General features: G+C 33.6%; 1 protein-coding gene across 1 annotated transcript in view; it reads right to left on the reverse strand.

Moving 5' to 3' along the window:
* Positions 1–18888, reverse strand: part of ABCD2 (ATP binding cassette subfamily D member 2) — an 87917-nt gene that overhangs the window by 46743 nt on the left and 22286 nt on the right. Inside the window, exon 6 of the mRNA XM_036866363.1 lies at positions 17881–18026. Within this exon, the coding sequence (XP_036722258.1) occupies positions 17881–18026 (146 nt within the window). The remainder of the gene's footprint in view (positions 1–17880; positions 18027–18888) is intronic.

Raw genomic sequence — 18888 nt, forward strand, 5'->3', positions numbered from 1 at the left:
CATCCATTAGCAGAGAGGCTGCCTAAAATCATAATAAGGCCACAGACACCCCAAAACACACCACCAGACGTGGACGTGCCCACCAGAAAGACAAGATCCAACCTCATCCACCAGAACACAGGCACTAGTCCCCTCCACTAGGAAGTGTACACAACCCACTGAACCAACCTTAGCCACTGGGGACAGATACCAAAATAACGGGAACTACGAACCTGCAGCCTGTGAAAAGGAGACCACAAACACAGTAAGATAAGCAAAATGAGACGACAAAAAAGCACACAGCAGGTGAAGGAGCAGGGTCAAAACACACCAGACCTAACAAATGAAGAGGAAATAGGCAGTCTACCTGAAAAAGAATTCAGAATAATGATAGTAAAGATGATCCAAAATCTTGGAAATAGAATAGACAAAATGCAAGAAACATTTAACAAGGATGTAGAAGAACTAAAGAGGAACCAAGCAACGATGAAAAACACAATAAATGTAATCAAAAATACTCTAGACGGGATCAATAGCAGAATAAGTGAGGCAGAAGAACGGATAAGTGACCTGGAAGATAAAATAGTGGAAATAACTACTGCAGAGCAGAATAAAGAAAAAAGAATGAAAAGAACTGAGGACAGTCTCAGAGACCTCCGGGACAACATTAAACACACCAACATTCGAATTATAGGGGTCCCAGAAGAAGAAGAGAAAAAGAAAGGGACTGAGAAAATATTTGAAGAGATTATAGTTGAAAACTTCCCTAATATGTGAAAGGAAATAGTTAATCAAGTCCTGGAAGGAAAGAGAGACCCATACAGGATAAATCCAAGGAGAAACACGCCAAGACACATATTAATCAAACTATCGAAAATTAAATATAAAGAAAACATATTAAAAGCAGCAAGCGTAAAACAACAAATAACACACAAGGGAATCCCCATAAGGTTAATAGCTGATCTTTCAGCAGAAACTCTGCAAGCCAGAAGGGAGTGGCAGGATATACTTAAAGTCATGAAGGAGAAAAACCTACAACCAAGGTTACTCTACCCAGCAAGGATCTCATTCAGATTTGATGGAGAAATTAAAACCTTTACAGACAAGCAAAAGCTGAGAGAGTTCAGCACCACCAAACCAGCTTTACAACAAACGCTAAAGGAACTACTTTAGGCAAGAAACACAAGAGAAGGAAAACACCTACAATAACAAACACAAAACATTTAAGAAAATGGGAATAGGAACATACATATCAATAATTACCTTGAATGTAAATGGATTAAATGCTCCCACCAAAAGACACAGACTGGCTGAATGGATACAAAAACAAGACCCATATATATGCTGTCTACAAGAGACCCACTTCAGACCTAGAGACACATACAGACTGAAAGTGAGGGGATGGAAAAAGATATTCCATGCAAATGGAAATCAAAAGAAAGCTGGAGTAGCAATTCTCATATAAGACAAAATAGACTTTAAAATAAAGAATATTACAAGAGACAAAGAAGGACACTATATAATGATCAAGGGATCGATCCAAGAGGAAGGTATAACAATTGTAAATATTTATGCACCCAACATAGGAGCACCTCAATACATAAGGCAAATACTAACAGCCATAAAAGGGGAAATCGAAAGGAACACAATCATAGTAGGGGACTTTAACATCCCACTTTCACCAATGGACAGATCATCCAAAATGAAAATAAATAAGGAAACACAAGCTTTAAACGATACATTAAAGAAGATGGACTTAATTGATATTTATAGGACATTCCACCCAAAAACAACAGAATACACATTTTTCTCAAGTGCTCATGGAACATTCTCCAGGATAGATCATATCTTGGGTCACAAATCAAGCCTTGGTAAATTTAAGAAAATTGAAATCGTATCAAGTATCTTTTCTGACCACAATGCTATGAGACTAGATATCAATTACAGGAAAAGATCTGTAAAAAATACAAACACATGGAGGCTACACAATACACTACTTAAAAACGAAGTGATCACTGAAGAAATCAAAGGAGAAATCAAAAAGTACCTAGAAACAAATGACAATGGAGACACGATGACCCAAAACCTATGGGATGCAGCAAAAGCAGTTCTAAGAGGGAAGTTTATAGCAATACAAGCCTACATCAAGAAACAGGAAACATCTCGAATAAACAACCTAACCTTGCACCTAAAGCAATTAGAGAAAGAAGAGCAAAAAAACCCCAAAGCTAGCAGAAGGAAAGAAATCATAAAGATCAGATCAGAAATAAATGAAAAAGAAATGAAGGAAACAATAGCAAAAATCAATGAAACTAAAAGCTGGTTCTTCGAGAAGGTAAACAAAATTGATAAACCATTAGCCACACTCATCAAGAGAAAAAGGGAGAAGACTCAAATCAATAGAGTTAGAAATGAAAAAGGAGAAGTAACTACTGACACTGCAGAAATACAAACGATCATGAGAGATTACTACAAGCAACTCTATGCTAATAAAATGGAAAACTTGGAAGAAATGGACAGATTCGTAGAAATGCACAACCTACCGAGACTGAACCAGGAAGAAATAGAAAATATGAACAGAACAATCACAAGCACTGAAATTGAAACTGTGATTAAAAATCTTCCAACAAACAAAAGCCCAGGACCAGATGGCTTCACTGGCGAATTCTATCAAACATTTAGAGAAGAGCTAACACCTATCCTTCTCAAACTCTTCCAAAATATTGCAGAGGGAGGAACACTCCCCAACTCATTCTACGAGGCCACCATCACCCTGAAACCAAAACCAGACAAAGATATCACAAAGAAAGAAAACTACAGGCCAATATCACTGATGAACATAGATGCAAAAATCCTCAACAAATTACTAGCAATCAGAATCCAACAGCACATTAAAAGGATTATACGCCATGATCAAGTGGGGTTTATTCCAGGAATGCAAGGATTCTTCAATATACGCAAATCAATCAACGTGATACATCATATTAACAAATTGAAGGAGAAAAACCATATGATCATCTCAATAGATGCAGAGAAAGCTTTTGACAAAATTCAACACCCATTTATGATAAAAGCCCTGTAGAAAGTAGGCATAGAAGGAACTTTCCTCAACATAATAAAGGCCATATATGACAAACCCACAGCCAACATTGTCCTCAATGGTGAAAAACTGAAACCATTTCCTCTAAGATCAGGAACAAGACAAGGTTGCCCACTCTCACCACTATTATTCAACATAGTTTTGGAAGTGTTAGCCACAACAATCAGAGAAGACAAAGAAATAAAAGGAATCCAAATCGGAAAAGAAGAAGTAAAGCTGTCACTCTTTGCAGATGACATGATACTATACATAGAGAATCCTAAAACTGCCACCAGAAAACTACTAGAGCTAATCAATGAATTTGATAAAGTAGCAGGATACAAAATTAATGCACAGAAATCTCTTGCATTCCTATATACTAATGATGAAAAATCTGAAAGTGAAATTAAGAAAACACTCCCGTTTACCATTGCAACAAAAAGAATAAAATATCTAGGAATAAACCTACCTAAGGAGACAAAAGACCTGTATGCAGAAAATTATAAGACACTGATGAAAGAAATTAAAGATGATACAAATAGATGGAGAGATATACCATGTTCTTGGATTGGAAGAATCAACATTGTGAAAATGACTCTACTACCCAAAGCAACCTACAGATTCAATGCAATCCCTATCAAACTACCACAGGCATTTTTCACAGAACTAGAACAAAAAATTTCACAATTTGTATGGAGACACAAAAGACCCCGAATAGCCAAAGCAATCTTGAGAACAAAAAATGGAGCTGGAGGAATCAGGCTCCCTGACTTCAGACTATATTACAAGCTACAGTAATCAAGACAGTTTGGTACTGGCACAAAAACAGAAATATAGATCAATGGAACAGGATAGAAAGCACAGAGATAAACCCATGCACATATGGTCACCTTATCTTTGATAAAGGAGGCAAGCATATACAGTGGAGAAAAGACAGTCTCTTCAATAAGTGGTGCTGGGAAAATTGGACAGGTACATGTAGAAGTATGAAATTAGAACACTGCCTGACAGCATACACAAAAATAAACTCAAAATGGATTAAAGACCTAAGAGTAAAGCCAGACACTATCAAACTCTTAGAGGAAAACATAGGCAGAACACTATATGACATAAATCGCAGCAAGATCCTTTTTTACCCAGCTCCTAGAAAAATGGAAATAAAAACACAAATAAACAAATGGAACCTAATGAAACTTAAAAGCTTTTGCACAGCAAAGGAAACCATAAACAAGACCAAAAGAGAACCCTCAGAATGGGAGAAAATATTTGCAAATGAAGCAACTGAAAAGGATTAATCCCCAAGATTTACAAGCAGCTCATGCAGCTCAATAACAAAAAAACAAACAACCCTATCCAAAAATGGGCAGAAGACCTAAATAGAAATTTCTCCAACGAAGATATACAGATGGCCAACAGACACATGAAAGAATGCTCAACATCCTTAATCATTAGAGAAATGCAAATCAAAACTACAATGAGGTATCATCTCACACCAGTCAGAATGGCCATCATCAAAAAATCTAGAAACAATAAATGCTGGAGAGGGTGTGGAGAAAAGGGAACCCTCTTGCACTGTGGGTGGGAATGTAAATTGATACAGCCACTATGGAGTACAGTATGGAGGTTCCTTAAAAAACTACAAATAGAACTACCATACAACCCAGCAATCCCACTACTGGGCATATACACTGAGAAAACCATAATTCAAACAGAGTCATGTACCAAAATGTTCATTGCAGCTCTATTTACAATAGCCAGGAAATGGAAGCAACCAAAGTGTCCATCATTGGATGAATGGATAAAGAAGATGTGGCACATATATACAATGGAATATTATTCAGCCATAAAAAGAAATGAAATGGAGGTATCTGTAATGAGGTGGATGGAGTTAGAGTCTGTCATACAGAGTGAAGTAAGTCAGAAAGCGAAAAACAAATACAGTATGCTAACACATATATGGAATCTAAGGAAAAAAAAAAAAAGGTCATGAAGAACCTAGTGGCAAGATGGGAAGAAAGACACAGACCTACTAAAGAATGGACTTGAGGATATGGGGAGGGGAAGGGGTGAGATGTGACAGGGTGAGAGAGTGTCATGGACATATATACACTACCAAATGTAAAATAGATAGCTAGTGGGAAGCAGCCGCATAGCAGGGAGATCAGCTCGGTGCTTTGTGACCACCTAGAGGTGTGGGATAGGGAGGGTGGGAGGGAGGGAGATGCAAGAGGGAAGAGATATGGGAACATATGTATATGTATAACTGATTCACTTTGTTTTAAAGCAGAAACTAACACACCATTGTAAAGCAATTATACTTCAATAAAGATGTTTTAAAAAAAAAAAAAGAATAAGGTACAGCTAAGTATTGCTGTGTTACCATAGTAATAAGTTAGCAATCTGAAAGCCATAAAATCTAGCTATTCATAATTTATGTAAATGTACATTCTGGAACCAATCATGTCATCAGAATTTTTTCATGAACAGCAACAACTAGATTTGAGTCCTCAATGTGTAAGTCATTCATAATAGTCTTAAAATAAATATGTAGCAAAAAAGAAGAAATTCCCAACTGAAAAGATATCCTTACCATTACTGAAATTACATTTCTAAGATAGGATATTTCTAGGTACCAAAGGAGATATGTGCACAGCCTTTTAAGAGCAGGGACTGTGTTTATTTCCAAGTAGTAATAAAAATACTGTTAGTGTAATAATCAAAGTACTCCCAAACTGGGAAGAATGCAAACTTTTTAAAAGTCAACTTTGTTGTATTTATCATTATAGTAGATTACTGTATGAAATTCCTGATATTTGACCTTTTGACCTACAAAAATTGCAATTCTATTTGGTTTAACCTAATAATTGACTCATAAAATAATGAAAACTTTTATATGCAAAGGAAGATTTTTTCCATTATCATTTTTATCAATTAGCCTATAAAAGAGTTAAATATGAAAAAAATGCATCCTTAACATTTTTCCAAGCGATAAATAAAAATTAAAGCAAAAAATAAAAAGCTACAGGAAATCGTTTTTATATTTATAGATCTTTTAGAGATTTTTAAAAACTGAACTGTACCAATTAATACACAGGAGGTACTAAAATGTATAGTTGGTCATTCTGAGCCAATTGCCCAAAGATATTTATGCAAAGTTTACTTGATTTGAACCTAATAGTCAGAAAGCAAAGGAATAGAAGTGAATTAGCTATAGCAATACTACTGAGCCTTATTCATGGCTCAAATAGTTTCTTTTAAAAAAGATATGTTAAGTGACAAATATTTATTGCCATCACAAAGAAGATTTTGTGACATATCTAGTGCAAGCAAGAAAATAGTTTGCTTCCTAATTAGTATAAGAAGCCAGACCAATTTGGCAGTAGAAACCAAATCAGTGGAGATGTTCATTCACTCATTTATTAAATCATTCATCAGACATTCATTGCACAGTTACAATATGCCAATAGGTATACTACAGACTTAGTAGAATACCCCCCAGTGCTGTACAGAGTGCTATACAGAGACATGCCCTTTCTAGCTTATATTCTATAAAGATTTATTCAACAGTGACTCAAAAAGGGCAAAATCTGTTCCAGTGACAACTCCCTCTCCTCAAGTTCAGATTTGTCTAATTTGGGGGCAACAAGATCAGTGTATGTATAACCTTTTAGGTATGGGGCTCCATGAGTATGCCTGGATTAAGCCATATTACATTTTTCCTTTACTACAGTGCCCTTTCAGACCAACATTCCACTCAGGCTAGCCTGCATCTTACTTAAGTAAATATACTCCTTGTCCTTCAGAGGCTCTCCCTATCTTGTTTTGGCACCTAGAGATTCATCAAAAGAATCAAAAAGTCCGAAAGCTAGAGACTCAATAGAAAACAGTCATCAAGATATCTAAAGTAGCACGACCCCATATTCTTATGTATGTCCTTTTCCAGATCACACCCTCATTTTTTAATCTGAGATCTTAGGCAAAAAGAAGAAAAGTAAGGATCACACCAAAAATTCTTTACTGACTATGAGGGCACCCTCTCTTCCATGGAGAAAGGAGGCAAATTAGGTCTTCTAACCTCCTTTCTGGTCTCATGTGCTTTCTGGTTCCTTAATAGGCATTATCTAGTTTTAAATGTGTGGATTAAACAATGCTGTTATATAACAAAGTTCTCTTATCCCTCCAAAGAGGAAATCCTGGATTTGGAAGGCATTCATAAAGAAACAATTCAAAAGAAAGTTCATATTTTAAAATATCTACAGAACTTATTTGACACAGGCATGTCTTAGCAGGCAGTACAGTTGTGGCAATGCTGCTGTTACTAGTGTTATTTAAGTATTCTGTCCATTCTGCTGAACTTCCTAACGCAAAACACAGTCTTTGTTGCGAAAGATAATCTCTTCTTTTGACAACTTAAAGGGTAAATAATAATTTTTTATGCCATAATGCATCATGAAAATTAAGATTTGCTTATTTTACTTTTCTTCAAGAAGTCTGATTTAAAACTACGGGTATATTTTTGAGAGATTATTTTATATTTTATAGCGAAATGGATTTTAGAAGAATAGGAAAGAACAGAGAACATATTCTAATTTGAAAGTGATTTGAACATAGTTTAATTTAAATGAATTTCACTTTTACACAAGAATATAGCTTCTTTCACATTAACATAAATGAATGACAGCCAAGTAACTGTGCAAAACTTTATGCTAAAATTGGCTTGGATTGCCCTGTACCCCAAGCATTATAAGGATCTCTGCTTCCAAACAATAGCTTGATATTAGTACAGATTCAGCATACCAAGCAAACAACCTTAACTGGTGATACTCACTTTCAAGGGCAGGCAGGAGAGTAGTAATTTTTCAGAAACATGTACCCTGCTGCTAGCAGTAAGCAAGACAAAGTGACTTTAGACTCAGACACACCAAAGTTCAAATGCTGGCTCCAAAATTTATCAGTGGAATGACTTCAACCTCTCTAAGTTTTCTCATCTATAAAATAGGGATACTAACACCAACTTTATGGGTTGTCATACAGATAAATCAGAAACATGTAATATATGTAAGCAGTGACTAATACATAGTAATTGCTTGTGTTAGTAGTAATAGACCAGAGATGCTCAGCCCTTGCTCAAGATGCCCTAGGATCCACCAATTATCTCAAGAGGTCATAAGATTGTCAAAATAAAAATCAATATTAATTCACCTTATTTAAGAAACACATAACCTATATCATTAAAGGGATGTGTGGAAATGCCATCAAAGAAAACAATGGATTACGTGTTGGCACTTCTAAAAGATGAGATTTCATGTCATAAGCTCTTCTAAGAGAAACAGTTGAAGAATATAGAAATTTTTGGAAGTGAATGCAAACTATAAAAGAATGATAGTTTGTTATTCCCCATAAATTTGGGACAGTGTTAGAGAATCTTTTATTTTATTAATTAAGATTAATTAAGACTGTCTGAGAAAATATTTTAAGGTCAAACAGTAGGGCTTTTTTTTTCTGCCTGAGGTATATATTTTTAATAAGATTATTTTATTAACCTGCAATAAGAGGCAGTGAATACAGAGGATTTGTACCCAAAGATTTGGTGAACTCTGACCCTGGCTTTAAACTGGTGTGCAACTCTAAGTATTAAAGTTTATAATCCCTTTGAACTCAAATTTAATCATTTAAAATAATCTATTTAGCATGACATGCAGAGAGTAATCAATAGGTACTGTTCATATGTTAAAAGATAGAAGTAATATTATCTATATTTAATTCTCTGTACAATCTAATTAGTCATGCTATTATTCCTGTGTACAACCAAATTTAGGATTTTAATGTTGTATTTTATTTAAAACTGTGATTCATAACTACTTTATCTATTAAGCAGCATTTACATTTAGTCTAGAAGATTCAGTAACATGATAGTTGAATATACTACCTTGTGAATGAAGCAGTTAGTAAATAAATACTGAGCTGATAAATAATATGTTATTTATAATTTCAGAATATCTTCTGACCCAAAAAAAAATGAGTGTTGTAGAAACAAGTTACTGTCTTCTTTTGCTATGTTTTTCAAGAAGCACTAACAGACTAAAATTTAACCTGTTAAGACTATGTCATTTATTCAAAAAGAGGAGACGAGCTTCTTAGGTGGATACTAGGGAAAGGGCAGACCCCCAAAGCACTACAGAACTTTAAAAAGTAATTCAAAGAACTTCAGCTGAAAGAACATCTTAGCAATGATTAAGGACCTAGGGGATGGATGCTATTACCTTCAGTATGTACCAATGACATAATATTAATAATAAATAATTGCCCTTCTCAGCTTGGTGTATTAGAAGGAGGGTGGATAGAACAGCCCTGCTTAGAAGGAAGTATCCAAAAAACAAAAACAGAAGACTCATGCTTACTTGAATCGGTGGCATTTCTGCTCTACTTAGACATTTGAGAAACATCCAATTTATGACAATTGTTAAAATTCTAACTTTCAAAACCCAGGTCAAGTGACATGCTGTTCTACAATATTTTTTCTCATTTTGAATATTTCTATAGCATTTCTTATCTTTCTTGAGGCATTTATTCTGGGTTTTATAGGACATAGTTGCATGTTTTTGTTTATAACCAAATTAGACACAAACACACATTGAGAGTGACTGTGTCTTTATTTATTCACTATCCTCTAAAGCATCTTCTAGCAGGGCATTAATAAACACTGATTTAAAAAAAAAAGAGTAGAGCATTGACAAAGAATAAAGTACAGTAATTTTCACAAGATATGAAATACAATATCCCTACTATTCTACCCCCATTTTTTTCTTTTATTTTTTTCTTTGTTTTAAAAAATGTTTAGTCAAATTTAATTCAATCCTTATAATCCTTTCACTTTCTTAACCTTTTACTTCTCAAACTTCAAAGTCAAGTATGGGCAGAAATGTGTACAAATTATCTTTTCATGCAAATTTGTGGGAAGTCTGAATCTATTTTAGATCTGTTGGCCTTAGTGTAAGTATTTGGGCATAAAGTTTACAGTAGTAAGAAGATCATGGTTAAAATTTCTGTCCCTAGATATTTCTACCAAGAAAGGGTAGTGACAGCAGGAGCTTTGGGAACAGAATTACATGGTGGGCTGTTGCCAAACTGGAGACCGTTGCTGGGGAGAAATATGTGATGTATACAACTGATACCCTGGAGAGTTTTTTTTTAAAGTAGCACAAAGGAACCCAAGATTTTGCTGCCTTTTGTCAGTAAACAACTATTATCTTCTGTCTTGCTTCCTGCCCTCCCTTCCATCCTCCATCCCCTTCTTCTTTCTTTCCTTCTTCCCTACTTCCCTTCCTCTCCTTCATGCTCTGTTTCCCCAAGCCCCACCAAATGTTTCAATTTCCCATTTTGGTAAGTGTTAGCATACAATAGTATTTTGTTAGCAAGTGAACTAAACAAATTAAAGATTGGGGTTCAGGGATTCCCTGGTGGTCCAGTGGTTAAGAATCCATCTTGCAATGCAGGGGACGCCAGTTTGATCCCTGTTCGGGGAATTAAAATCCCACATGCCGCGGGACAACTAAGCCCGCAAGCTGCAACTACTGAGCTCATGCTCTCTGTAGCCCGCGCACAGCAGCAAAGAGCCCGCGCGCCACAACTAAGACCAGACGCAGCCAAAAAAGAAAAAATGATTGGGCTTCAGAGTCTTTAATGGCTGAAGACAGAGATGTACTAGGGAATTACTAAATGACTAATGAGCCATACATTTGTGGATTAGTGAAAGCTAGAGCAGGAGATCATAAATCAACCTTTAAGTGGTTAAGACAAAGTGCACCAAGAACTGACAAAAGAAATTCAGGATCTGTATTCAAGTGTAAGAATTTTCCTGAGGGTCAGATGGCTAATACAGTAGGGAACAATGAGTTTCAACTATCAGTTTAAAGAGTATAGTCACATTGCTCAGGAAATTCAGTCTCAAACAGCCTAAGATTGCCAAAATAGTTTAAGAACTATCTGAGCAAAACTAAGAATTTTACCATCTACCATCCCAAATAACTTTTTATTTGTATTCTTGAACCAAGGCCCAGATTTTATTTTATCTGGTTCTCATTATTAACATTGCTGAAGTATCAGAAGATATTAACTGGGGAAATATTGAGGTGATTTCACAATTTCTCAGGAATTCAGGTTTCCCAACTTGAAACTGACCCATAGCGGCTCTTCAAATTCTCTGAAAATTTCATTATTATTAAAAATTTCATTATTATTTAAATTATTAAAAAAATCAGCAGTCCCAATATACTTAATCAGAACATTTTTTCCCTCGGTTTACTTTTTTTTCTGTACACTACATGACATTATTAGAAATCCACTTTAACAAAACCCACTCCTTTTTTCCCCATAAAAATAACAATTAATTTACATTTGATCATTGCATAAAGAGATTGATCCTCTACCAAGAAGTCTTTCAGTCACGAAAAGTGAAAACAGGGGGATTATTATAAAGGTCTGTTTGTGACTTATGAAGTTGATTCTGTAGGTACATAAGACTCAATTCTATATTTAATTTACAGGTTTTTTTCTGCCAAACTAGTACTTAACCTATATTCTATTGCTATAAATTAATGCAATAAGATACTAGATAATATTCATTAATAAGAATATCCTAAAAAGAAAAGTTTAAGATTATCTACTGACAAATATTTTGAAATAGGTTGTAGCAGCTTTCTTTTTTTTTTTTTTAAACTTTTTATTTTATATTGGAGTATAGCCAATCAACAATGTTGTGATAGTTTCAGGTGCACAGCAAAGCGACTCAGCCATGCATATACATGTATCCATTCTCCCCCAAACTCCCCTCCCATCTATGTAGCAGCTTTCTTTTAAATCATAAAGACACATAAGATTATTTTTAAACTTTTTTGAAAAAATCAATAGCTTTTAGAATACTAGATGTAAATACTATATTTAGGCTTTCCTAGTTTACATATACATTTAAATAAATTTTATGCTCTTTTGCAAGATATTGGTCCTATAGGATTTTAAACAAATACAAATTTTCATGTTTCTAGAAGCTTTATAATCAAGATAAAATGACTTTTAACATTAATTATTAAAAAAATTAAGCCTTAAAAAATAGACTTTCATTCTTATTTTTCTTAACTAAGGTGTAGTTGACCTTTTGCCTAGGCAACAGTAAACTTCATAATTAAGAAAAAGTTTCCTAGTGATTTATGTTTGTTGCAAAATAACATAGTTAGGTCTCCTGAGGGCAAAGACTAGAATTTTTGCACTTCTTTTTTCTTTTTTTTCCCACTTTTAAAAACTGTGGTAAAATACATGTAAAATAAAATTTACCATATTAACCATTCTTAAGTGTACAGCTCAGTGATATTTTTTCCAGGTTTACTGAGATAAAATTGACATATAACATGGTGTAAGTTCAAGTTATAAACATGTTGATTTGATATACTTACATATAGCAAAATAATTATCACCGTATTGTTACCTGACACTTATATTACTCACATAATTACCACTTTTTTTTGTGGTGAGAACATTGGTCTACTCTCTTAACAACTACCAGTATATAATGTGTTATTAACTCTAATCACAATGGTGTGTATTAAATTCCCTGAACTTATTCAACTTCTAACTGTAAGTTTGTACTCTGGACCAACATCTCCCCATTCCCCCCACTCTCCAGCTCCTGGTAACCACCATTCTACTCTGTTTCTACAAGTTCAGCTTTTTTAGATTCCACATATAGGTGATATCAATACAGTATTTATCTTTCTCTGTCAGACTTATTTCACTTATGTTGTCACAAATGTCAGGATTTCCTTTTTCATGGCTTAAGAATATTCCATTGTGTATACATACATTCCACATCTCTTTCTATTCATCTGTTGACAGACATTTAGGTTGTTTTCATATTTTGGCTATTGTGAATCATGCCTCAATGAACATGGGAGGTTAGATCATACAGTAGTTCTATTTTTAATTTTTTGAGGAAACTCCATACTGCTTTCCATAGTGGCTCCACCAACTTACATTCTCACCAGGAGTTCATAGGGGTTCCCTTTTCTCTACATCCTTGCCAACACCTGTTATTTCTTATCTTTTGAGATTAACCACTCTGACAGGTGTGAGGTGATACCTCATTGTGGTTTTGACTTGCATTTCCCTGATGATTAGTGACGTTGAGCACCTCTTCATGTACCTGTTGGACAATCTGTATATCTTCTTTGGAAAAATGTCTATTAAGATCCTCTGCCCATTTTTAAACTGTACTGTTTGCTTGTTTGTTTGTTTTCCTATTGAGTTGTATGAGCTCCTTATATATTGTGGATATTGACCTCTTATCAGATATAAGACTTGCAAATATTTCCTCCCATTCCATTGGTTGGCTTTTCATTTTGTTGATGGTTTCCTTCACTGTGTAGAAGATTTTTAGTTTGATGTAGTTCCACCTGCTGATTTTTGCTTTTATTGTTTGTGCTTTTGGTGTCATATCCAAAAAATCATTGCCCAGACCAATGTCAAGGAGTTTTTCCTATGCCTTAAGAGTTTTATGGTTTCTGGTCTTACATTTAAGTCTTTAATCCATTTCAAGTTCAGTTTTGTGAGTGGTGTAAGACAGAAGAAGTCCAATTTCATTTTTCTGCATGTGGTTATCCAATTTTGCCAATACCATTTATTGAAGAGATTATACTTGAGTAGTCTTGACTCTCTTGGCAGATATTAATTGACCATATGCAGGCATTTATTTCTGGGCTCTCTATTCTCTTCCATTGGTTTATGTCTATTTTTATACTAGTACCATACTATTTTGATGACTATAGCTTTGTAACAGAGTTTGAAAACAGGAAGTGTGATGCCTCCAACCATGTTCTTCTTTCTCATGATTGCTTTGACTATTCAGGGTCTTTTGTACTTCCACAAAAATTTTAGGATCGTTTTTTCTATTTCTGTGGAAAATGCCATTGGAATTTTGATAGGAATTGCATTGAATCTATAGATGGCTTAGTGCAGTATGGACATTTTAATAATATTAATTATTTCAATCCATGAGTATGGGATATCCTTCCAATTGTTTGTGTCTTCTTTAGTTTCTTTCCTCAAAGTCTTATAGTTTTCAGTGTATAGATCTTTCACTTCCTTGGTTAAATTTATTCCTAAGTACTTTATTGTTTTTGATGCTATTGTAAATGGAATAGTTTTTCCTTATTTCTTTTCAGATAGTTTGTTGTTAGTGTATAGAAACACAATTGATTTCTGTATGTTGATTTTGTATCCTTCAACTTTACTGAATTCATTGATTTGTTCTAAATGTTTTTGGTGAAGTCTTTAGGATTTTCTACATGAAAGATCATATTATCTGCAAAGACAACTTTACTTCTTCCCTTCTGGTTTGAATGCATTTATTTCTTTGTCTTGCCTGATTGCTCTATCTAAGATTTCCAGTACTTTGTTGAATGAGAATGGTCAGATGGGCACCCTTGTCTTGTTCCTGATCTTAGAGGGAAAGCTTTCATTCTTTCACCATTGAATGTGATATTAACTCTGAGTTTGTCAAATGTGGCCATTATTATGTTGAAGTATGTTCCTTCTAGATCCAGTTTGTTGAGAGTTAATATTATGAAAGGATATTGCATTTCATCAATTCTTTTTCTGCATCTATTGAGATGATCATATGATAATTGTTTTTCATTCTATTAATGTGGTGTATCATATTTATTGATTTGCAATGTTCAACCATCTTTGCATCCCAGGGATAGGCTAAAGGCTCATCAATATTATCTTTACAAATAATCAGTTCTTAGTTTTATCGATCTTTTCTATTGGTTTTCTGGTTTCTATTTCATTTATTTCTGCTCTTCTCTTTATTATTTCCTTCCTTCTGCAATCTTTGGACTTTATTTTTTCTTCTTTTTCTAGTTCCTTTGAGATGTAAAGTTAGGTTTACTTGAGATCTCTTTTCTTCTTAACTTATTGCTATAAATATCCCTCTGAGAACTGCTGTTTCCACATCACATAGGTTTTCATATATTGTGTTTCCATTTTCATTTCTTTCAAGATATTTTAATTTCTTTTTTGATTTCTTCTTTGATCCACTGGTTGCTCAAGAGTGTGTTGTTTAATTTCCACCTATTCGTAAAATTTTCAGCTTTCCTCCTGTTATTGATTGCAAGTTTCATGTTGTTATAATGGGAAAAATACTTGGTATGATTTCAATCTTCTTAAATTTGCTAAGACTTATTTTGTGTCCTATCATATAATATTCCTAGAGAATGTTCCATGCATGATTGAGAAGAAGTGTATTCTGCTGCCATTGGATGGAATGTCTGTATATGTCTACTAAGTCCATTTGGTCTAAATATTGGTTCAAGTCCAATATTTCCCTGTTGATTTTCTGTCTGGATGATCTACCCACTGTTGAAAGTGGGGTACTGAAGTCCCTAACTATTAATTTATTGCTGTCTGTCTCCCTTCAGATCTGTTAGTATTTGCTTAATATATTAAGATGCTCTGATGTTGAGTGTACATATATTACAACTGTTATATCTTCTTGATGAATTGACCCCATTTTCATTATATAATGACCTTCTTTGTCTCTTTTTAGCAATTTTGGCTTAAAATCTAATTTTTCTGATATAAGTATAGCTATCCCTGCTCTCTTTTGGTTTCCATTTAGATGGAATAACTTTTTCCATCCCTTCACTTTCAATCTATGTGTGTCTTTAAAGCTGAAGTGAGTGTCTTCTTATAGCCAGCATATAGTTGGGTCTTGTTTTTTCATCCATCCAGCCATTCTATGTCTTTTGGTTGGAGAAGTCAATATATTTACATTTAGACTAGTTATTGACAGGTAAGGATTTACTAATTCCAACTTACTGTTTTCTGGTTGTTTTGTCTCTTGTTCCTTTCTTCCTCTCGTGTAGCCTTCCTTTGTGAATTGGTGATTTTCTGTAGTGGTATGCTCTGATTTCCTTCTCTTTATCTATTGTGAATCTACTCTAGGTTTTTGCTTTCTAGTTCCTATGAGGCGTATATAAAACATCTTGCAAGTTTTACTCTCCCCCTTTTATGTTTTTAATGTCATAATTTTTATATTGTGTATTCATTAATAAATTGTACTAGTTATAGTTATTTTAATACTCTCATCCTTTAACCTTTATACTAAGAGTTAGATGGTTAACACACCACCATAATACAGTATTAGAGTATTATGAATTTGACTATATATTTACATTTACCAGGGTTGTACATTTTCATATGTTTTCCTGTTACTAATTAGCAGCCTTTCATTTCAATTTGAAGAACTCCTTTCAGAATTTCTTGTAAGGCAGCTCTAATGAACATGAATTCCCTCAGCTTTTGTCTGGGAAAATATTTCTCCTTCATTTCTGAAGGATAACTTTGCTGATTATGCACTTTCTTATGTCTGAGAAATGTCTTTCATTGCTCAGTGTATAGCTATATTCAAGAACTGTATCTATATTATAAATGAAATCTAAAATAGCAAAAAATAAAAAAATTTATGTATATAATTTTATTTGCATTAAAAGAGTAGATTCTATGATGTAACAGAATATTTTCCTCATGATTTTATGCTTTAAAACCTAAATAAGAAATTAAAATCGGTCTACTTAATGCATTAATGTCTGAAACTTAAACTTTGGCAGTAATATTTAGTTTTCAGATCCAGAACATTTCCCAAAAGGATTCTAAAGCACAGACAAAGAGACAATGATTCTGCTGTCACAGATGTTATCTATTTTGTGTTAAATATAAGTATTCATAGCACTGCTCACATCCAATATTTTTTTACTGCCAATACAGTTCTTCATCCTTCTACACTTCAGATAGCTTCCTACTACTCTGATAGATCTTACTTTAAAGAAAAAGCCACACAAAGCCTCATCTGCATAACTACAATATATGATCTAAAAATTAGTCCAGTGGGCAGGACTGTACAAACAATTTCTGACAAAGGAAAAAGAGGAAGAGAGATGTGATAGCATCATACTTGATGTAACTTTTATATTTGCTCTTGTAATATAATTTCAGCATAGGTGCTCTATTAGGTTGCACAGAATAGTCCTCTAACACAGTAGGAGTACTTTTGTGATGTCGACCTAACCCAGGGTGATGACAGATGGAAAAATTACTGGGTCAGATGAATTTAATTTTAATTTTCTTTAAATTTAATTTTCTGTCACCCACAATAAATATTCCAAATTTTCAAGTATAACTTTCTGTTTAGACATCTGTAAATTGTTATGAAGGAAGATAGTTAAAAACTTCAGAAGAAAAATGTTCCTTTTAAATATTTCTATGCTTACTTTTACACTCATTATTAGAGTAAAATATTTTTAATTAAGGTAGTTTCAAATCATTAATTAATTATATAACAGAATTGTGATAAAGATTATTTCACAGAGGCTCTTAAAATATAATTGAACAATTTTAGAACATATGAATGTATGCAGCTTGATGGAAAGACTAGTATACTATCCAAGAACTATTAATTTTTTTGTGAGAAGAGATAATCTGACATCTAAGGCAATATACTTACTCTTTGGACTAGCCTGTTACTCCTTGAGACTAACATCTATAGTCTTTGAGTGTTCATTACAATGATGTGAAAATGAAAAGAATTGTTATTATCCTGGAAACTATTATAATCAAAGCAGTAAGAAAACTTTTTAGGATAATTTTCATTTCCTTAATTGTATCTCTCAATAAAAACATGCTTAAAGATTACCTACAGAAGAGTTTAAGGAATCAAGATAATTCAAAAGCAAAAGGAAATTGTTCATTGTGATTTAAAAAACTTTACCTACCTTTGTGGAATATAGAACATATGTTGTGGAGGTGGTTTATATAGGATTCCTTCATACACAGGCCAGAGCCCACTTAAAATTCTGAAGAGAGAACTTTTCCCACAACCATTGGGACCAGTTATCAAAAGATGCATTCCTTCTTCTACCTAAGGTAAGAAATAAAATTAGAAATTACAATATGTAAAAATGGTTTCATTTGGCAGCATTTAAAAGGGATTTTTTTTTAAACTTTCAAACACATGATAACCTAGGATGGGCAAGGAATCAAAGAAAAATATATCGGGATTGAGACCATCAAATTTGGCTTTTGACTATGCTCTGACGCTAAAAGCATCATAAAATAATCCAATTCCAAAGAAATGGATCTTCTTCGAATGAGCACTGACTTCCCAAAATTTTCATTGAGGTCTTGTCATCACATACTACACAAATACGTAGGAACATAACCACGTGGAAATAAGAAATTGTAAAATATTAATTTAAATTAAAATAGATTAAATTTATTTTATTTATATTAATATTTGATTAAATTTACTTCAATTAAGATACAACTTTGTTGTATTTGTAAGTTGGAGTTCTACGAGTCAGCTGGGTTGTTTAATTCAGTAGTCTGAAATGTTACAGAAATCACAAAATCCCATAATGAGAGACATAAAATGATTCTAATTTTGGTTTATTCACAGATGGAGAAAATACGTTTATGAAATTAAGACAGAGACAAGCAAGAAGACTGTAATTTAGTTTTATGTCTAGGGATGAAATAAGTTATTTATCAATTGTTGATTGGATGATTCTCTTAGAATCTTTCAGCTTATTTATCATTTAAATTTAAACAGTTATATTTTATGACTTCTTATTCCACCTAATAGGATCAGGAAGTTGGCAATGTGCTATTTAAAAGGTATTGTAAGGGTCAAGAAAAAGGAACATTATTTAAAAATCTGATTTACTTCTAAGAACAAATGATATTTTATAATCAGTGACTAAAAAATGAATATAGTATGAAAA

Source organism: Balaenoptera musculus, chromosome 10 (assembly GCF_009873245.2).
Source record: "Balaenoptera musculus isolate JJ_BM4_2016_0621 chromosome 10, mBalMus1.pri.v3, whole genome shotgun sequence".
Lineage (NCBI taxonomy): Eukaryota > Metazoa > Chordata > Mammalia > Artiodactyla > Balaenopteridae > Balaenoptera > Balaenoptera musculus.